The sequence below is a fragment of the Salmo trutta genome, chromosome 15, assembly GCF_901001165.1.
Source record: "Salmo trutta chromosome 15, fSalTru1.1, whole genome shotgun sequence".
Classification (NCBI taxonomy): domain Eukaryota; kingdom Metazoa; phylum Chordata; class Actinopteri; order Salmoniformes; family Salmonidae; genus Salmo; species Salmo trutta.
In genome coordinates this window covers 63,315,239-63,336,202 of record NC_042971.1, presented here as the reverse complement: position 1 = coordinate 63,336,202, position 20,964 = coordinate 63,315,239, and the positions used below count along the sequence as shown (strand labels likewise).

The following is a 20,964-nucleotide window of genomic DNA, read 5'->3' as shown; positions in this document are numbered from 1 at the left end:
AGCCAGGGTGAGGAGCCAGGGTGAGGAGCCAGGGTGAGGAGCCAGGGTGAGGAGCCAGGGTGAGGAGCCAGGGTTAGGAGCCAGGGTGAGGAGCCAGGGTGAGGAGCCAGGGTGAGGAGCCAGGGTGAGGAGCCAGGGTGAGGAGCCAGGGTTAGGAGCCAGGGTTAGGAGCCAGGGTTAGGGTTAGGAGCCAGGGTGAGGAGCCAGGGTGAGGAGCCAGGGTGAGGAGCCAGGGGGAGGTTTTTGGGTTAGAGTAAGAGTACGGGTTAGGGGTTAGGGTTAGGGAAAATAGGATTTGTAATAGGACTGAATTGTGTGTACTCACAAGGTTAGCTGTACAAGGTGAGTGAGTGAGTGAGTGAGTGAGTGAGTGAGTGAGTGTACGGTCCTGTCTAACCTGGGCGGTGACTGTCCCCTTCTCTATCCTGTCTCTGACTACTGTTGTCCCTCCTCCCCTGTGTATTCAGAGTACCAAGTAGAGCTGCGTGAGTACGGTCCTGTCTATACTACCTGGGCGGTGTCGGAGGCGGAGCTACAGGAGCCTCTGGAGGGCGTGGCCAGCTGCGTCGCTAGCTGTTCCAACGCTCTGGACGAACTCACCCAGGATATGAGCGAAGACTTCCTGCCTGTGCTCCGAGAATACGTCCTCTACATTGATTCCATGAAGGTACGGTAGAATACAGTAGAATGAGTCCATGAAGGTACGGTAGAATACAGTAGAATGAGTCCATGATGGTATAGTAGAATACAGTAGAATGAGTCCATGATGGTACGGTAGAATACAGTAGAATGAGTCCATGATGGTACAGTAGAATACAGTAGAATGAGTCCATGATGGTACAGTAGAATACAGTAGAATGAGTCCATGATGGTACGGTAGAATACAGTAGAATGAGTCCATGAAGGTACGGTAGAATACAGTAGAATGAGTCCATGATGGTATAGTAGAATACAGTAGAATGAGTCCATGATGGTACGGTAGAATACAGTAGAATGAGTCCATGATGGTATAGTAGAATACAGTAGAATGAGTCCATGATGGTATAGTAGACTGAGTCCATGATGGTACGGTAGAATACAGTACAATGAGTCCATGATGGTACGGTAGAATACAGTAGAATGAGTCCATGATGGTATAGTAGAATACAGTAGAATGAGTCCATGATGGTATAGTAGACTGAGTCCATGATGGTACGGTAGAATACAGTAGACTGAGTCCATGAAGGTACGGTAGAATACAGTAGAATGAGTCCATGAAGGTACGGTAGAATACAGTAGAATGAGTCCATGATGGTACAGTAGAATACAGTAGAATGAGTCCATGATGGTACAGTAGAATGAGTCCATGATGGTACAGTAGAATGAGTCCATGATGGTACAGTAGAATACAGTAGAATGAGTCCATGATGGTATAGTAGAATACAGTAGAATGAGTCCATGATGGTACAGTAGAATACAGTAGAATGAGTCCATGATGGTACAGTAGAATACAGTAGAATGAGTCCATGAAGGTACGGTAGAATACAGTAGACTGAGTCCATGATGGTACGGTATAATACAGTAGAATGAGTCCCAATAGTACGGTAGAATACAGTAGAATGAGTTCGTGATGGTACAGTAGAATACAGTAGAATGAGTCCATGATGGTACAGTAGAATGAGTCCATGATGGTACAGTAGAATGAGTCCATGATGGTACAGTAGAATACAGTAGAATGAGTCCATGATGGTACAGTAGAATACAGTAGAATGAGTCCATGAAGGTATAGTAGAATACAGTAGACTGAGTCCATGATGGTACGGTAGAATAGAGTAGAATGAGTCCATGATGGTATAGTAGAATACAGTAGAATGAGTCCATGATGGTATGGTAGAATACAGTAGAATGAGTCCATGATGGTATAGTAGAATACAGTAGAATGATTCCATGAAGGTACGGTAGAATACAGTAGAATGAGTCCATGATGGTACAGTAGAATGAGTCCATGATGGTATAGTAGAATACAGTAGAATGAGTCCATGATGGTATAGTAGAATACAGTAGAATGAGTCCATGATGGTATAGTAGAATACAGTAGAATGATTCCATGAAGGTACGGTAGAATACAGTAGAATGAGTCCATGATGGTACAGTAGAATGAGTCCATGATGGTACAGTAGAATGAGTCCATGATGGTACAGTAGAATGAGTCCATGAAGGTACGGTAGAATACAGTAGAATGAGTCCATGAAGGTACGGTAGAATACAGTAGAATGAGTCCATGAAGGTACAGTAGAATACAGTAGAATGAGTCCATGATGGTACGGTAGAATACAGTAGAATGAGTCCATGACGGTATGGTAGAATACAGTAGAATGAGTCCATGATGGTATAGTAGAATACAGTAGAATGAGTCCATGATGGTATAGTAGACTGAGTCCATGATGGTACGGTAGAATACAGTAGAATGAGTCCATGAAGGTACGGTAGAATACAGTAGAATGAGTCCATGAAGGTACGGTAGAATACAGTAGAATGAGTCCATGATGGTACGGTAGAATACAGTAGAATGAGTCCATGATGGTACAGTAGAATACAGTAGAATGAGTCCATGATGGTACAGTAGAATACAGTAGAATGAGTCCATGATGGTTCAGTAGAATACAGTAGAATGAGTCCATGATGGTACAGTAGAATACAGTAGAATGAGTCCATGATGGTACGGTATAATACAGTAGAATGAGTCCCAATGGTACGGTAGAATACAGTGGAATGAGTCCATGAAGCTATAGTAGAATACAGTAGACTGAGTCCATGATGGTACAGTAGAATACAGTAGACTGAGTCCATGATGGTACAGTAGAATACAGTAGAATGAGTCCATGATGGTACGGTAGAATACAGTAGACTGAGTCCATGATGGTACGGTATAATACAGTAGAATGAGTCCCAATGGTACGGTAGAATACAGTAGACTGAGTCCATGATGGTACGGTAGAATACAGTAGAATGAGTCCATGATGGTACGGTAGAATACAGTAGAATGAGTCCATGAAGGTATAGTAGAATACAGTAGAATGAGTCCATGATGGTATAGTAGAATACAGTAGAATGAGTCCATGAAGGTATAGTAGAATACAGTAGAATGAGTCCATGATGGTACAGTAGAATACAGTAGAATGAGTCCATGATGGTACAGTAGAATACAGTAGAATGAGTCCATGATGGTATAGTAGAATACAGTAGAATGAGTCCATGATGGTATAGTAGAATACAGTAGAATGAGTCCATGATGGTACGGTAGAATGAGTCCATGATGGTACGGTAGAATACAGTAGAATGAGTCCATGATGGTATAGTAGAATACAGTAGAATGAGTCCATGAAGGTACTCTAGATGATGGTAGCTCCTCTCTCATACTGACTCTGGTCTGTCCTGAGAAACCACTGGGAGTCTGTCTTGAGGAACCACTGGGAGTCTGTCCTGAGGAACCACTGGGAGTCTGTCCTGAGGAACCACTGGGAGTCTGTCCTGAGGAACCACTGGGAGTCTGGACTGAGGAACCGCTGGGAGTCTGTCCTGAGGAACCACTGGGAGTCTGTCTTGAGGAACCACTGGGAGTCTGGACTGAGGAACCGCTGGGAGTCTGGACTGAGGGGAACCACTGGGAGTCTGTCCTGAGGGGAACCACTGGGAGTCTGGACTGAGGAACCACTGGGAGTCTGTCCTGAGGAACCACTGGGAGTCTGGACTGAGGGGAACCACTGGGAGTCTGGACTGAGGAACCGCTGGGAGTCTGTCCTGAGGAACCACTGGGAGTCTGTCCTGAGGGGAACCACTGGGAGTCTGGACTGAGGGGAACCACTGGGAGTCTGGACTGAGGAACCGCTGGGAGTCTGTCCTGAGGAACCACTGGGAGTCTGTCCTGAGGGGAACCACTGGGAGTCTGTCCTGAGGGGAACCACTGGGAGTCTGTCCTGAGGGGAACCACTGGGAGTCTGTCCTGAGGGGAACCACTGGGAGTCTGTCCTGAGGAACCACTGGGAGTCTGTCCTGAGGGGAACCACTGGGAGTCTGTCCTGAGGGGAACCACTGGGAGTCTGTCCTGAGGGGAACCACTGGGAGTCTGGACTGAGGGGAACCACTGGGAGTCTGGACTGAGGAACCGCTGGGAGTCTGGACTGAGGAACCGCTGGGAGTCTGGACTGAGGGGAACCACTGGGAGTCTGGACTGAGGGGAACCACTGGGAGTCTGTCCTGAGGGGAACCACTGGGAGTCTGTCCTGAGGGGAACCACTGGGAGTCTGTCCTGAGGGGAACCACTGGGAGTCTGTCCTGAGGGGAACCACTGGGAGTCTGTCCTGAGGAACCACTGGGAGTCTGTCCTGAGGGGAACCACTGGGAGTCTGTCCTGAGGGGAACCACTGGGAGTCTGTCCTGAGGGGAACCACTGGGAGTCTGGACTGAGGGGAACCACTGGGAGTCTGGACTGAGGAACCGCTGGGAGTCTGGACTGAGGAACCGCTGGGAGTCTGGACTGAGGGGAACCACTGGGAGTCTGGACTGAGGAACCACTGGGAGTCTGTCCTGAGGAACCGCTGGGAGTCTGGACTGAGGAACCACTGGGAGTCTGGACTGAGGGGAACCACTGGGAGTCTGGACTGAGGAACCGCTGGGAGTCTGGACTGAGGGGAACCACTGGGAGTCTGTCCTGAGGAACCGCTGGGAGTCTGTCTTGAGGGGAACCACTGGGAGTCTGGACTGAGGGGAACCACTGGGAGTCTGTCCTGAGGGGAACCACTGGGAGTCTGTCCTGAGGGGAACCACTGGGAGTCTGGACTGAGGGGAACCACTGGGAGTCTGGACTGAGGAACCGCTGGGAGTCTGGACTGAGGAACCACTGGGAGTCTGGACTGAGGGGAACCACTGGGAGTCTGGACTGAGGGGAACCACTGGGAGTCTGTCCTGAGGAACCGCTGGGAGTCTGTCCTGAGGGGAACCACTGGGAGTCTGTCCTGAGGAACCGCTGGGAGTCTGTCCTGAGGGGAACCACTGGGAGTCTGTCCTGAGGAACCACTGGGAGTCTGGACTGAGGGGAACCACTGGGAGTCTGTCCTGAGGGGAACCACTGGGAGTCTGGACTGAGGGGAACCACTGGGAGTCTGTCCTGAGGGGAACCACTGGGAGTCTGGACTGAGGAACCACTGGGAGTCTGGACTGAGGGGAACCACTGGGAGTCTGTCCTGAGGAACCACTGGGAGTCTGTCCTGAGGGGAACCACTGGGAGTCTGTCCTGAGGGGAACCACTGGGAGTCTGTCCTGAGGGGAACCACTGGGAGTCTGTCCTGAGGGGAACCACTGGGAGTCTGGACTGAGGGGAACCACTGGGAGTCTGGACTGAGGAACCGCTGGGAGTCTGGACTGAGGAACCGCTGGGAGTCTGGACTGAGGAACCACTGGGAGTCTGGACTGAGGGGAACCACTGGGAGTCTGTCCTGAGGGGAACCACTGGGAGTCTGTCCTGAGGAACCACTGGGAGTCTGGACTGAGGGGAACCACTGGGAGTCTGTCCTGAGGGGAACCACTGGGAGTCTGTCCTGAGGGGAACCACTGGGAGTCTGGACTGAGGGGAACCACTGGGAGTCTGTCCTGTATCGTTTTAGCCCCCCACTCATGTAATACATAAGTGAACACATTTGAATTATGCAAAACGTAGAAATGTTGAATCTGCTAATTACTGTTTGTGAAACGAGGTCATAACAGACTAGAACACTTTACAATGAAAGAAGATACCGATATCTTCCATCTTTTGTAGGCCAACTTTCCTAGCTAGCTGACAGCTGAAGCTAACATTAATTCACTCCCCTGGTACTTATATGCCGATATCCTTCACTGACCAAACTGCAGTTCTTTTTGAACTACTCTTTTTACTGACTGGAGAATCATGATTCATGTTTCTGAGTGAGTCATACATTTTGGTCTTTAGTTTGACCTGCTGTCTGGCTGCATTGAATTCTACAACAGGATTAATACGCTCTCTTCCTGCTCAGCTGCTCCGGAGACGTGCTCAGTTTTCTCCTATCACAGCCATTAAATACTGTAACTGTTTTAAAGTCACCATTGACCTCATGGGGTGGCAGGTAGCCTTGTGGTTAGAGCGTTTGTTGCAAGATCGAATCCCCGAGCTGACAAGGTTAAAAATCTGTCGTTCTGCTCCTGAACAGGGCAGTTAACCCACTGTTCCTAGGCCGTCATTGGAAATGAGAATTTATTCTTAACTGACTTGCCTAGTTAAATAAAGGTAAAAAAAAATAAAAAATGATGAAGTCCCTAAAGCGATTTCCTTCCTCTCCGGCAACTGAGTTAGGAAGGACACCTGTATCTTTGTAGTGACTGGGTGTATTGATACACCATCCAAAGTGTAATTAATAACTTCACCATGCTCAAAGGGATGTTCAATATCTGCTTTTAAATGATTATTATTATTATTATTTTTTACTTTTACCCATCTACCAGTAGGTGCCCTTCTTTGTGAGGCATTGAAAACCTCCCTGGTCTTTGTGGTTGAATTTGTGGTTGAAATTCACTGCTTGACTGAGGGACCTTACAGATAATTGTATGTGTGGGTTACAGAGATGAGTTAGTCATTCTAAAGTCACGTTAAACACTTATGTGATTTTGTTAAGCACATTTCTACTCCGGAACATATTCAGGCTTGCCACAACAAAGAGCTTAAAATACTTATTAAGAGACATTTCAGCTTTTCATTTTTGATTTAATTTGTCAAAATTGTGAAAAACATAATTCCACTTTGACATTATGAGGTACTGTACTGTATGTAGGCCAGTTATAATGTAGGCCAGTAATCGTTTGCATTTTAATCCATTTTAAAATTCATACTGTAACACAACAACATGTGGAAACAGCCAAGGGGTGAGAATACTCTCTCTCTAAAGTCATCTCATCTGCCAGACTGCAAACTTTCACCACATCAGGATGTGTCACTTCCTCTTTCCCTAGAATTATTTTTGCTGACCAGTCATGTTTGTGTTGAGAAAGAATGAGAGCTGGCTTGGGGTTTAGGGTTTCTTCAGGCACTACAATTTGGTGTTTATCTCTGGTTTTCACTTCCACCCATCCTAACCCTAACCTGTCAGTGTTTAAGTTTTAGATTGGTATATCAAAACAAAAGAACTAAAAATATACAGTGCCTTGCAAAAGTGTTCAGACCCCTTGTATTTCTTCTCATTTTATTGTGCCACAAAGTGGGATCAAAATGTATATAATTGTCAGTTTTTGTTAATTAACAGTATACACAAAATACTCTCAAAGTGGAAGAAAAATTCTGTATTTTTTTCCAATTTAAAGATTAATAAAAAATAAAAATAACTCAAATATAATCGTTGCATAAGTATTCAGCCCCTTTGTTTAGGAAAGGCTAAATTAGTTCAGGACTAAAATGTGACTTAACAAATCACATAAGTTATAAAAATCCAATCAGATTTTATTTGTCACATGTGCCAAATACAACAGTGAAATGCTTACTTACAAGCCCTTAACCAACAATGCAGTTTTAAGAAAATAAAAGATACAACAAATAATTAAGGAGAAACAATAAAATAACAGTAGCGAGGCTATATACATGGTGTTACGGTACAGAGTCAATGTGGAGGCTACATACAGGGGGTACCGGTACAGAGTCAATGTGGAGGCTATATACAGGGGGTACCGGTACAGAGTCAATGTGGAGGCTATATACAGGGGGTACCGGTACAGAGTCAATGTGGAGGCTACATACAGGGGGTACCGGTACAGAGTCAATGTGGAGGCTATATACAGGGGGTACCAGTACCGAGTCAATGTGGAGGCTATATACAGGGGGTACTGGTACAGAGTCAATGTGGAGGCTATATACAGAGTGTTACGGTACAGAGTCAATGTGGAGGCTATATACAGGGGGTACCGGTACAGAGTCAATCTGGAGGCTATATACATGGTGTTACGGTACAGAGTCAATGTGGAGGCTATATACAGGGGGTACCGGTACAGAGTCAATCTGGAGGCTATATACATGGTGTTACGGTACAGAGTCAATGTGGAGGCTATATACATGGTGTTACGGTACAGAGTCAATGTGGAGGCTATATACAGGGGGTGCCGGTACAGAGTCAATGTGGAGGCTATATACAGGGTGTTACGGTACAGAGTCAATGTGGAGGCTATATACATGGTGTTACGGTACAGAGTCAATGTGGGGGCTATATACATGGTGTTACGGTACAGAGTCAATGTGGAGGCTATATACATGGTGTTACGGTACAGAGTCAATGTGGATGCTATATACAGGGGGTACCGGTACAGAGTCAATGTGGAGGCTATATACATGGTGTTACGGTACAGAGTCAATGTGGAGGCTATATACAGGGTATTACGGTACAGAGTCAATGTGGAGGCTATATACAGGGTGTTACGGTACAGAGTCAATGTGGAGGCTATATACAGGGGTACCGGTACAGAGTCAATGTGGAGGCTACATACATGGGGTACCGGTACAGAGTCAATGTGGAGGCTATATACAGGGGGTACCGGTACAGAGTCAATGTGGAGGCTATATACAGGGGGTACCGGTACAGAGTCAATGTGGAGGCTACATACAGGGGGTACCGGTACAGAGTCAATGTGGAGGCTATATACAGGGGGTACCAGTTCCGAGTCAATGTGGAGGCTATATACAGGGGGTACCGGTACAGAGTCAATGTGGAGGCTATATACAGGGTGTTACGGTACAGAGTCAATGTGGAGGCTATATACAGGGGGGTGCCGGTACAGAGTCAATGTGGAGACTATATACAGGGGGTACCGGTACAGAGTCAATGTGGAGGCTATATACAGGGGTACCGGTACAGAGTCAATGTGGAGGCTATATACAGGGGTACCAGTACAGAGTCAATGTGGAGGCTATATACAGGGGGTACCGGTACAGAGTCAATGTGGAGGCTATATACAGGGGGTACCGGTACAGAGTCAATGTGGAGGCTACATACAGGGGGTACCGGTACAGAGTCAATGTGGAGGCTATATACAGGGGGTACCAGTACCGAGTCAATGTGGAGGCTATATACAGGGGGTACTGGTACAGAGTCAATGTGGAGGCTATATACAGGGTGTTACGGTACAGAGTCAATGTGGAGGCTATATACATGGGGTGCCGGTACAGAGTCAATGTGGAGGCTATATACAGGGGGTACCGGTACAGAGTCAATGTGGAGGCTATATACAGGGGGTACCGGTACAGAGTCAATGTGGAGGCTATATACAGGGGGTACCGGTACAGAGTCAATGTGGAGGCTATATACAGGGGGTACCGGTACAGAGTTAATGTGGAGGCTATATACAGGGGGTACCGGTACAGAGTCAATGTGGAGGCTATATACAGGGTGTTACGGTACAGAGTCAATGTGGAGGCTATATACAGGGGGTACCGGTACAGAGTCAATGTGGAGGCTATATACAGGGGGGGTACCGGTACAGAGTCAATGTGCGGGGGCACCGGTTAGTTAAGGTAATTGAGGTAATATGTACATGTAGGTAGATTTAAAGTTACTTTGCATAGATGATAAACAGAGAATAGCAGCAGCGTAAAAATGGCGGGTGTTACAAATAGTCCGGGTAGGCATTTAATGAACTGTTCAAGTGTCTTATGGTTTGTAGGTAGAAGCCTGGACTCTGTGTGAAATAATAAAGGTTGACATGATTTTTAAAAGACTAACCCTTCTGTCCCCCATACATACATCTGTAAGTCCCTCAGAGAAGTTTTGAACTTAAAGCACAGATTCAACAACAAAGACCCAGGGATCTTTTCGAAAACCTCATAAAGAAGGGCAGTGATTTGGTAAATGATTAACAATAACAAATCAGACATTGAATATCTCTTTAAGCATGGTCAAGTTAATAATTATGCTGTGCATTATGTATTAAACCACCCAAACACCTCAAAGATACAGTCCTCCTTCTGAGCTGCAGGACAGGAATGAAACTGCTCAGGCCATTGGGGATTTTAAAATGGCTACTGTGTTCAATGGCTGTGATAGGAGAGAACTGAGGATGGATCAACAACATTGTAGTGACTCCACAATAATGATCTAAATGACAGAGTGAAAGAACACAAATATACAAAATAAAAAATATTCCAAACATGTATGCAACAAGGCACTAAAGTAATACTGCAACAACAACAACAAAAAAACATGGCAAAGGAATACACTTTTTGGCCTAAATGCAAAGCCTTATGGTTGGGGCAAATCCAACACAACACTGAGTACCACTCTTCATATTTTCAAGCATGGTAGTGGCTGCATCATGTTATGGGTATGCTTGACCTCGGGAAATACTGGGGAGTTTTTCAGGATAAAAAGAAACTGGATAGCGCTAAGCACAGGCAAAATCCTAGAGGACACCTGGTTGTCTACTTTCCACCAGACACTGGCAGAGGAATTCACGTTTCAGCAGGACAATAACCTAAAACACAGGAGTTGCTTACCAAGAAGACAGTGACTAAGTTACAGTTGCTTGAAATACTTATGGCAAGGCTTAAATTGCTGTCTAGCCATAATCAATATTAATAGGCAAATATTGTAGGCTTGTGCAAACTAGCTTATTTAGTAGCTAGCTCGCTATCTAGCTAAGTGGTTAGCGTCTTCCAAAATAAAACATTCGCTTGGTAACAGCAGTGAATCCCCTCCTGGATCATGAACCTTGCTGGCTAATATTCATTTTGTACGTGCAGCAAACTGAGTAGCAATTTTGAGTTACTTTTATACTTGTTTAGGTAAGAAACTGTACAAAATGTTTGCAAAGCGCTCATTAGCATTTAGTTAGCATTCTCTATGAGGATTCCTTATTGCTTGTTAGCATTTTGTTAGCATTCTGGTAAGTGACGTTTTTTTTTTGGCTTCGAATATTTGTACTTTTTAAATAAATACCTGCAGTCGGTAATAGATAAAGCAGATTGCGTTCATCATTTCGCCCGTTAGATAACTTTTCATTTATTAAGCTTGCCGGTACTAGTTTCCCAAAACAGCGGTTTGAGCTGGTCACGTGTGTTTGTTTACAAATAAGAACAACATGCATAAAGGATGAGTCACTTCTGCAGTGAGGTGATTAACTTACACTTGTATGAAATTCACTATTAATGTTTGCCAGCTATATATCTTATAACTATTAAGTGAACTATCTAAGATGTGGCAAATACATTCTCTCCAGCTGGGTTTTGATAACTTGTTAATGTTAGCTAAGGGGCTAAGATTAGCTTGCAAGATCAAGCTTCTTGTTAACTGCAGCAGAGATAATCCCCTCCTGGATCTATAGACAGTGCATTCAGAAAGTATTCAGACCCCTTGACTTTTTCCACATTTTGTTACGTTACAGTCTTTATTCTAAAATATTTTAGCTATGCTGGCCGATCGTAACTGATTAAGTAAAAAGATCAATACATACAATACAGAGCTCCCGAGTGGCGCAGCGGTCTAAGGCACTGCATCTCAGTGCAAGAGGTGTCACTGTAGCCTGGTTCAAATCCAGGCTGTATCACATCCGGCCATGATTGGGAGTCCCATAGGATGGTGCACAATCAGCCCAGCGTCGTCCGGGTTTGGCCGGGTTAGGCCGTCATTGTAAATAAGAATTTGTTCTTAACTGACTTGCCTAGTTAAATAAATGTAAAAAATCTATCTACACACAATACTCAATAATAACAAAGATAAAACAGCCGAGTCTTTTTGTGTATGACGCTACAAGCTTGGAAAAACTGTATTTGGGGAGTTTCTCCCATTCTTCTCTGCAGATCCTCTCAAGCTCTGTCAGGTTGGATGGGGAGCATCGCTGCACAGCTATTTTCAGGTCTCTCCAGAGATGTTTGCTCAGGTTCAAGTCCGGGCTCTGGCTGGGCCACTCAAGGACATTCAGAGACTTGTCGCGAAGCCACTGCGTTGTCTTGGCTGTGTGCTTAGGGTCGTTGTCCTGTTGGAAGGTGAACCTTCGCCCCAGTCTGAGGTCTTTAGCGCTCTGGAGCAGGTTTTCATCAAGGATCTCTCTGTACTTTGTTCCGTTCATCTTTCCTTCTATCCTGACTAGTCTCCCAGTCCCTGACGCTGAAAAACATCCCCACAGCATGATGCTGCCCCAGCCATGCTTCACCGTAGGGATGGTGCCAGGTTTCTTCAAGATTTGACCTTTGGCATTCAAGCCAAAGAGTTCATTCTTGGCTTCATCAGACCAGATAATCTTGTTTCTCATGGTCTGAGAGTCTTTTCTTTTGGGGGAGAGAGAGAGGTGTGTGTGTTGAGTGAGGGAGACAGCGAGAGTGTGTGAGGAAGGGAGGGACCGTGTGTGTGTGTGTGTGTGTGTGTTTACTAAATAGTAAAGAACATTTCATGCAGTGTTGTCCACTGACTGACACAATGACATACAGATCAATATGCATCTCTATTCCTTCCTCTCATTCCTCCAGCCAAATCACAGCTTGGCCTTTGCTTATATGAGCAAATCAGGCATTTTATATGCACTAGTTTATCATGCACTGAATTGTGTGAAGTTAAATTCAGTGTGTTGTATTGAGTAGAGAAGTGTGCAGTTCAGTGACAGGTTTTCGGGGGAACGTTTATAAAGCGTGAAGAAGCTACCCGGGCGCCAGGGTAACATAATCGTGTTATCGTGATACTCGTATGTAACCTTTATTTAACTTTTATGTAACCTTTATTTAACCTTTATTTAACTTTTATGTAACCTTTATGTAACCTTTATTCAACCTTTATGTAACTTTTATTTAACCTTTATTTAACCTTTATTTAACCTTTATTTAACCTTTATTTAACCTTTATTCAACCTTTATTTAACCTTTATTTAACCTTTATTCAACCTTTATTTAACCTTTATTTAACCTTTATTCAACCTTTATTTAACCTTTATTTAACCTTTATTTAACTAGGCAAGTAAGTTTAAGAACAAATTCTTATTTACAATGGCGGCCTAAACCCGGGTCTGGATAGTAATCGGTATCGTGATACTTGGTATCGCAGCAAAATCTTGGTATCGTGACAACACTAGTTCACACATTTTTTTGTATAGTGTACCTGCATAACTTTATGAGCTAGGTTGTCTGTCTTAGTAGTAAATATTTGCATGCGTTTGTTAGCTTTTGCCTAGCATCCACTATGAGAATTCCTTACTACTTGTTATCATTTTGTTAGCATTTGCCTAGCATCCACTATGAGAATTCCTTACTACTTGTTATCATTTTGTTAGCATTTGCCTAGCATCCACTATGAGAATTCCTTACTACTTGTTATCATTTTGTTAGCATTTGCCTAGCATCCACTATGAGAATTTCTTACTACTTGTTATCATTTTGTTAGCATTTGCCTAGCATCCACTATGAGAATTCCTTACTACTTGTTATCATTTTGTTAGCATTCTGGTAAGTTAATGTTGTTTTTTTTGCGGGCGAGGAAATTGTGCCTCTTGTGTGCATGTAACAGTGTAGGTTCCGTCCCTCTCTTCGCCCCAACCTGGGCTCGAACCAGGGACGCCTATTAGCGCGCACCACCGCTAACTAACTAGCCATTTCACATCGGTTACGTGCACTATCAGTAATACCATATATCCCAGGATGGCACAGGTACGGTATGAAGGTATGGGCATCTGCATACCACCCAACCATAAAATATTTTACATTCTAGGTGTGCACAGCTCTTAGAGACTTGCCCAAATAGACTCACAGCTTTGAGTCTTACAGACAAAATGGGAGATGGATACTTATGCAACAACAATATTTAATGTTTTACATTTTTATTAATCTTAAAAAAAAAAAACATGCTTTCGTGAGGCGCTGTATATGTTATTTTTATTAAATATGAAAACAGATATTAAATGATGATTTTAAACTATGATTTAATTAAGTCTAGATTGCTACTATGAGCATAATGAATGGCTCCAGCCAGACAGACAGACTGTGTGCTTTAGTAGTGTCTGTCTAAGTGAGATCTGATGCAGAGGGGCTTCTCTGAGGAGCGTTTATGAACCACAACCAGTCTGGGCTGCCAAGTGGCTGTAGCAGTCTGGCCTCTCTCTGCAGCAGGCTGCTTACATCTCTGGTGTGTTTGCTCTGTCAGGCTGTTCTAAAAGAGATGGGACTGTGTATGTGTTATATTTAGTCTGCTGTGTTTCTGCTCTGACAGATTGTTCTGAAGAAGCGAGATAACATCCAAGCTGAATACGAGGCTAAACTGGAAGCTGCTGCTTTCCGGAAAGAGGAAAGGGCATCAGCCACAGTGAGTCTACTCTACTGAACTATTTCGTAGCCTGGTCTCAGATCTGTTTTGTTTTTTTACCAACTCCTATGGTCATTTCCTAGCCTGGTCTCAGATATGTTTGTGCTGTCTAGATGGTCATTACCTAGCTATAACAATGTACTTAAAATTTGATTTGATTAACTTACAATTCTGTATACTGTCAATGCTAATGCTAACAATCTATGTTTTTCCCTAACTATTCATTTAGACTATTTTTGCGTAATGCTATGCCCATTGTAATGTGTTCAGAGCGTAGCCACATGCCCTGTAGTGCCTTGATTAGTTCTGTTTCCTGTCCCCTCCATACAGCAGGTGCTTAGTTCTGTTTCCTGTCCCCTCCCTACAGCAGGTGCTTAGTTCTGTTCCCTGTCCCCTCCTTACAGCAGGTGCTTAGTTCTGTTTCCTGTCCCCTCCCTACAGCAGGTGCTTAGTTCTGTTTCCTGTCCCCTCCCTACAGCAGGTGCTTAGTTCTGTTTCCTGTCCCCTCTCTACAGCAGGTGCTTAGTTCTGTTTCTTGTCCCCTCCCTACAGCAGGTGCTTAGTTCTGTTTCCTGTCCCCTCCCTACAGCAGGTGCTTAGTTCTGTTTCCTGTCCCCTCCCTACAGCAGGTGCTTAGTTCTGTTTCCTGTCCCCTCCTTACAGTAGGTGCTTAGTTCTGTTTCCTGTCCCCTCCCTACAGCAGGTGCTTAGTTCTGTTTCCTGTCCCCTCCCTACAGCAGGTGCTTAGTTCTGTTTCCTGTCCCCTCCCTACAGCAGGTGCTTAGTTCTGTTTCCTGTCCCCTCCCTACAGCAGGTGCTTAGTTCTGTTTCCTGTCCCCTCTCTACAGCAGGTGCTTAGGTCTGTTCCCTCCCTACAGCAGGTGCTTAGTTCTGTTTCCTGTTCCCTCCCTATAGCAGGTGCTTAGTTCTGTTTCCTGTCCCCTCCCTACAGCAGGTGCTTAGTTCTGTTTCCTGTCCCCTCCCTACAGCAGGTGCTTAGTTCTGTTTCCTGTCCCCTCTCTACAGCAGGTGCTTAGTTCTGTTTCCTGTCCCCTCTCTACAGCAGGTGCTTAGTTATGTTTCCTGTCCCCTCTCTACAGCAGGTGCTTAGTTCTGTCCCCTCTCTACAGCAGGTGCTTAGTTCTGTCCCCTCTCTACAGCAGGTGCTTAGTTCTGTCCCCTCTCTACAGCAGGTGCTTAGTTCTGTTCCCTCTCTACAGCAGGTGCTTAGTTCTGTTTCCTGTCCCCTCCCTACAGCAGGTGCTTAGTTCTGTTTCCTGTCCCCTCCCTACAGCAGGTGCTTAGTTCTGTTTCCTGTCCCCTCCCTACAGCAGGTGCTTAGTTCTGTTTCCTGTCCCCTCCCTACAGCAGGTGCTTAGTTCTGTTCCCTCCCTACAGCAGGTGCTTAGTTCTGTTTCCTGTCCCCTCCTTACAGTAGGTGCTTAGTTATGTTTCCTGTCCCCTCCCTACAGCAGGTGCTTAGTTCTGTTTCCTGTCCCCTCCCTACAGCAGGTGCTTAGTTCTGTTTCCTGTCCCCTCCCTACAGCAGGTGCTTAGTTCTGTTTCCTGTCCCCTCCCTACAGCAGGTGCTTAGTTCTGTTTCCTGTCCCCTCTCTACAGCAGGTGCTTAGTTCTGTTTCCTGTCCCCTCCCTACAGCAGGTGCTTAGTTCTGTTTCCTGTCCCCTCTCTACAGCAGGTGCTTAGTTCTGTTTCCTGTCCCCTCTCTACAGCAGGTGCTTAGTTCTGTTTCCTGTCCCCTCTCTACAGCAGGTGCTTAGTTCTGTTTCCTGTCCCCTCCCTACAGCAGGTGCTTAGTTCTGTTTCCTGTCCCCTCCCTACAGCAGGTGCTTAGTTCTGTTTCCTGTCCCCTCCCTACAGCAGGTGCTTAGTTCTGTTTCCTGTCCCCTCTCTACAGCAGGTGCTTAGTTCTGTTCCCTCCCTACAGCAGGTGCTTAGTTCTGTTTCCTGTTCCTTCCCTATAGCAGGTGCTTAGTTCTGTTTCCTGTCCCCTCCCTACAGCAGGTGCTTAGTTCTGTTTCCTGTCCCCTCCCTACAGCAGGTGCTTAGTTCTGTTTCCTGTCCCCTCTCTACAGCAGGTGCTTAGTTCTGTTTCCTGTCCCCTCCCTACAGCAGGTGCTTAGTTCTGTTTCCTGTCCCCTCCTTACAGCAGGTGCTTAGTTCTGTTTCCTGTCCCCTCCCTACAGCAGGTGCTTAGTTCTGTTTCCTGTCCCCTCCCTACAGCAGGTGCTTAGATCTGTTTCCTGTCCCCTCCCTACAGCAGGTGCTTAGTTCTGTTTCCTGTCCCCTCCCTACAGCAGGTGCTTAGTTCTGTTTCCTGTCCCCTCCCTACAGCAGGTGCTTAGTTCTGTTTCCTGTCCTCTCTACAGCAGGTGCTTAGTTCTGTCCCCTCCCTACAGCAGGTGCTTAGTTCTGTTTCCTGTCCCCTCCCTACAGCAGGTGCTTAGTTCTGTTTCCTGTCCCCTCCCTACAGCAGGTGCTTAGTTCTGTTTCCTGTCCCCTCTCTACATCAGGTGCTTAGTTCTGTTTCCTGTCCCCTCCCTACAGCAGGTGCTTAGTTCTGTTTCCTGTCCCCTCCCTACAGCAGGTGCTTAGTTCTGTTCCCTGTTCCCTCTCTACAGCAGGTGCTTAGTTCTGTTTCCTGTCCCCTCTCTACAGCAGGTGCTTAGTTCTGTTTCCTGTCCCCTCCCTACAGCAGGTGCTTAGTTCTGTTTCCTGTCCCCTCCCTACAGCAGGTGCTTAGTTCTGTTTCCTGTCCCCTCCCTACAGCAGGTGCTTAGTTCTGTTTCCTGTCCCCTCCCTACAGCAGGTGCTTAGTTCTGTTTCTTGTCCCCTCCCTACAGCAGGTGCTTAGTTCTGTTTCCTGTCCCCTCTCTACAGCAGATGCTTAGTTCTGTTTCCTGTCCCCTCCCTACAGCAGGTGCTTAGTTCTGTTTCCTGTCCCCTCCCTACAGCAGGTGCTTAGTTCTGTTTCCTGTCCCCTCCCTACAGCAGGTGCTTAGTTCTGTTTCCTGTCCCCTCCTTACAGTAGGTGCTTAGTTCTGTTTCCTGTCCCCTCTCTACAGCAGGTGCTTAGTTCTGTTTCCTGTCCCCTCCCTACAGCAGGTGCTTAGTTCTGTTTCCTGTCCCCTCCCTACAGCAGGTGCTTAGTTCTGTTTCCTGTCCCCTCTCTACAGCAGGTGCTTAGTTCTGTTCCCTCCCTATAGCAGGTGCTTAGTTCTGTTTCCTGTTCCCTCCCTATAGCAGGTGCTTAGTTCTATTTCCTGTCCCCTCCCTACAGCAGGTGCTTAGTTCTGTTTCCTGTCCCCTCCCTACAGCAGGTGCTTAGTTCTGTTTCCTGTCCCCTCTCTACATCAGGTGCTTAGTTCTGTTTCCTGTCCCCTCCCTACAGCAGGTGCTTAGTTCTGTTTCCTGTCCCCTCCCTACAGCAGGTGCTTAGTTCTGTTCCCTGTTCCCTCCCTACAGCAGGTGCTTAGTTCTGTTTCCTGTCCCCTCTCTACAGCAGGTGCTTAGTTCTGTTTCCTGTCCCCTCCCTACAGCAGGTGCTTAGTTCTGTTTCCTGTCCCCTCCCTACAGCAGGTGCTTAGTTCTGTTTCCTGTCCCCTCCCTACAGCAGGTGCTTAGTTATGTTTCCTGTCCCCTCCCTACAGCAGGTGCTTAGTTCTGTTTCCTGTCCCCTCCCTACAGCAGGTGCTTAGTTCTGTTTCCTGTCCCCTCTCTACAGCAGGTGCTTAGTTGTGTTTCCTGTCCCCTCCCTACAGCAGGTGCTTAGTTCTGTTTCCTGTCCCCTCCCTACAGCAGGTGCTTAGTTCTGTTTCCTGTCCCCTCCCTACAGCAGATGCTTAGTTCTGTTTCCTGTCCCCTCCCTACAGCAGATGCTTAGTTCTGTTTCCTGTCCCCTCCCTACAGCAGGTGCTTAGTTCTGTTTCCTGTCCCCTCCCTACAGCAGGTGCTTAGTTCTGTTTCCTGTCCCCTCCCTACAGCAGGTGCTTAGTTCTGTTTCCTGTCCCCTCCCTACAGCAGGTGCTTAGTTCTGTTTCCTGTCCCCTCTCTACAGCAGGTGCTTAGTTGTGTTTCCTGTCCCCTCCCTACAGCAGGTGCTTAGTTCTGTTTCCTGTCCCCTCCCTACAGCAGGTGCTTAGTTCTGTTTCCTGTCCCCTCCCTACAGCAGATGCTTAGTTCTGTTTCCTGTCCCCTCCCTACAGCAGATGCTTAGTTCTGTTTCCTGTCCCCTCCCTACAGCAGGTGCTTAGTTCTGTTTCCTGTCCCCTCCCTACAGCAGGTGCTTAGTTCTGTTTCCTGTCCCCTCTCTACAGCAGGTGCTTAGTTCTGTTTCCTGTCCCCTCCCTACAGCAGGTGCTTAGTTCTGTTTCCTGTCCCCTCCCTACAGCAGGTGCTTAGTTCTGTTTCCTGTCCCCTCTCTACAGCAGGTGCTTAGTTGTGTTTCCTGTCCCCTCCCTACAGCAGGTGCTTAGTTCTGTTTCCTGTCCCCTCCCTACAGCAGGTGCTTAGTTCTGTTTCCTGTCCCCTCCCTACAGCAGATGCTTGGTTCTGTTTCCTGTCCCCTCCCTACAGCAGATGCTTAGTTCTGTTTCCTGTCCCCTCCCTACAGCAGGTGCTTAGTTCTGTTTCCTGTCCCCTCCCTACAGCAGGTGCTTAGTTCTGTTTCCTGTCCCCTCTCTACAGCAGGTGCTTAGTTCTGTTTCCTGTCCCCTCTCTACAGCAGGTGCTTAGTTCTGTTTCCTGTCCCCTCCCTACAGCAGGTGCTTAGTTCTGTTTCCTGTCCCCTCTCTACAGCAGGTGCTTAGTTCTGTTTCCTGTCCCCTCTCTACAGCAGGTGCTTAGTTCTGTTTTTTGTCCCCTCTCTACAGCAGGTGCTTAGTTTTGTTTCCTGTCCCCTCCCTACAGCAGGTGCTTAGTTCTGTTTCCTGTCCCCTCTCTACAGCAGGTGCTTAGTTCTGTTTCCTGTCCCCTCCCTACAGCAGGTGCTTAGTTCTGTTTCCTGTCCCCTCCCTACAGCAGGTGCTTAGTTCTGTTTCCTGTCCCCTCCCTACAGCAGGTGCTTAGTTCTGTTTCCTGTCCCCTCTCTACAGCAGGTGCTTAGTTATGTTTCCTGTCCCCTCTCTACAGCAGGTGCTTAGTTCTGTCCCCTCTCTACAGCAGGTGCTTAGTTCTGTTTCCTGTCCCCTCCCTACAGCAGGTGCTTAGTTTTATTTCCTGTCCCCTCTCTACAGCAGGTGCTTAGTTCTGTTTCCTGTCCCCTCCCTACAGCAGGTGCTTAGTTTTGTTTCCTGTCCCCTCCCTACAGCAGGTGCTTAGTTCTGTTTCCTGTCCCCTCCCTACAGCAGGTGCTTAGTTCTGTTTCCTGTCCCCTCCCTACAGCAGGTGCTTAGTTTTGTTTCCTGTCCCCTCCCTACAGCAGGTGCTTAGTTCTGTTTCCTGTCCCCTCCCTACAGCAGGTGCTTAGTTCTGTTTCCTGTCCCCTCCCTACAGCAGGTGCTTAGTTCTGTTTCCTGTCCCCTCCCTACAGCAGGTGCTTAGTTCTGTTTCCTGTCCCCTCTCTACAGCAGGTGCTTAGTTCTGTTTCCTGTCCCCTCCCTACAGCAGGTGCTTAGTTTTGTTTCCTGTCCCCTCCCTACAGCAGGTGCCTACAGACGTGGAGAAGTGCCATGACAGGGTGGAGTGTTGCAATGCTGACCTGAAGTCAGACTGGGACCGCTGGCAAAACAACAAGAGACAAGACTTCAGACAGCTACTCACTGGCATGGCCGACCACAACATCCAGTACTATGAGAAGGTAAGAGGGCCGAACACAACATCCAGTACTATGAGAAGGTAAGAGGGCCGACCACAACATCCAGTACTATGAGAAGGTAAGAGGGGAGATGACCCACTGCCTTTTGTTAAAATATATTTAATTGTCCCTTGCCAAAATCTTAATCCCAACCCAGACCTTATCTTCACCATGGTAAATGGTTTGTCATGGTTTTCTTGGTGTAACCCAGGTGATCATAGTTCAACTAGAAGAAAATGGTCTCAGCTCTTATTTCTTCTCTAGTCTCTCTAGTACCTCTACTTCCTCCTCTCGTACCTCTACTTCCTCCTCTAGTACCTCTACTTCCTCCTCTAGTACCTCTACTTCCTCCTGTAGTACCTCTACTTCCCCCTCTAGTACCTCTACTTCCTCCTCTAGTACCTCTACTTCCTCCTCTAGTACCTCTACTTCCCCCTCTAGTACCTCTACTTCCTCCTGTAGTACCTCTACTTCCTCCTGTAGTACCTCTACTTCCTCCTGTAGTACCTCTACTTCCTCCTCTCGTACCTCTACTTCCTCCTGTAGTACCTCTACTTCCTCCTCTCGTACCTCTACTTCCTCCTCTCGTACCTCTACTTCCTCCTCTCATACCTCTACTTCCTCCTCTAGTACCTCTACTTCCTCCTGTAGTACCTCTACTTCCTCCTGTAGTACCTCTACTACCTACTGTAGTACCTCTACTTCCTCCTGTAGTACCTATACCTCCTCCTGTAGTACCTCTGCTTCCTCCTGTAGTACCTCTACTTCCTCCTGTAGTACCTCTACTTCCTCCTGTAGTACCTCTACTTCCTCCTGTAATACCTCTACTACCTCCTGTAGTACCT

At 46.6% G+C, this 20,964-nt stretch overlaps 1 protein-coding gene across 3 annotated transcripts in view; it reads left to right on the top strand.

Moving 5' to 3' along the window:
* Positions 1-20,964, top strand: part of snx30 (sorting nexin family member 30) — an 81,267-nt gene that overhangs the window by 47,317 nt on the left and 12,986 nt on the right. The window contains exons 6-8 of one of the 3 annotated variants that reach the window (XM_029692463.1): positions 468-667; positions 14,214-14,306; positions 19,970-20,122. In XM_029692463.1, coding sequence (XP_029548323.1) covers positions 468-667; positions 14,214-14,306; positions 19,970-20,122 — 446 coding nt within the window. Of the gene's footprint in view, positions 1-467; positions 668-14,213; positions 14,307-19,966; positions 20,123-20,167; positions 20,199-20,964 lie in introns of those variants that run through there. The other 2 variants (XM_029692462.1, XM_029692464.1) reach the window with 2 other exon arrangements.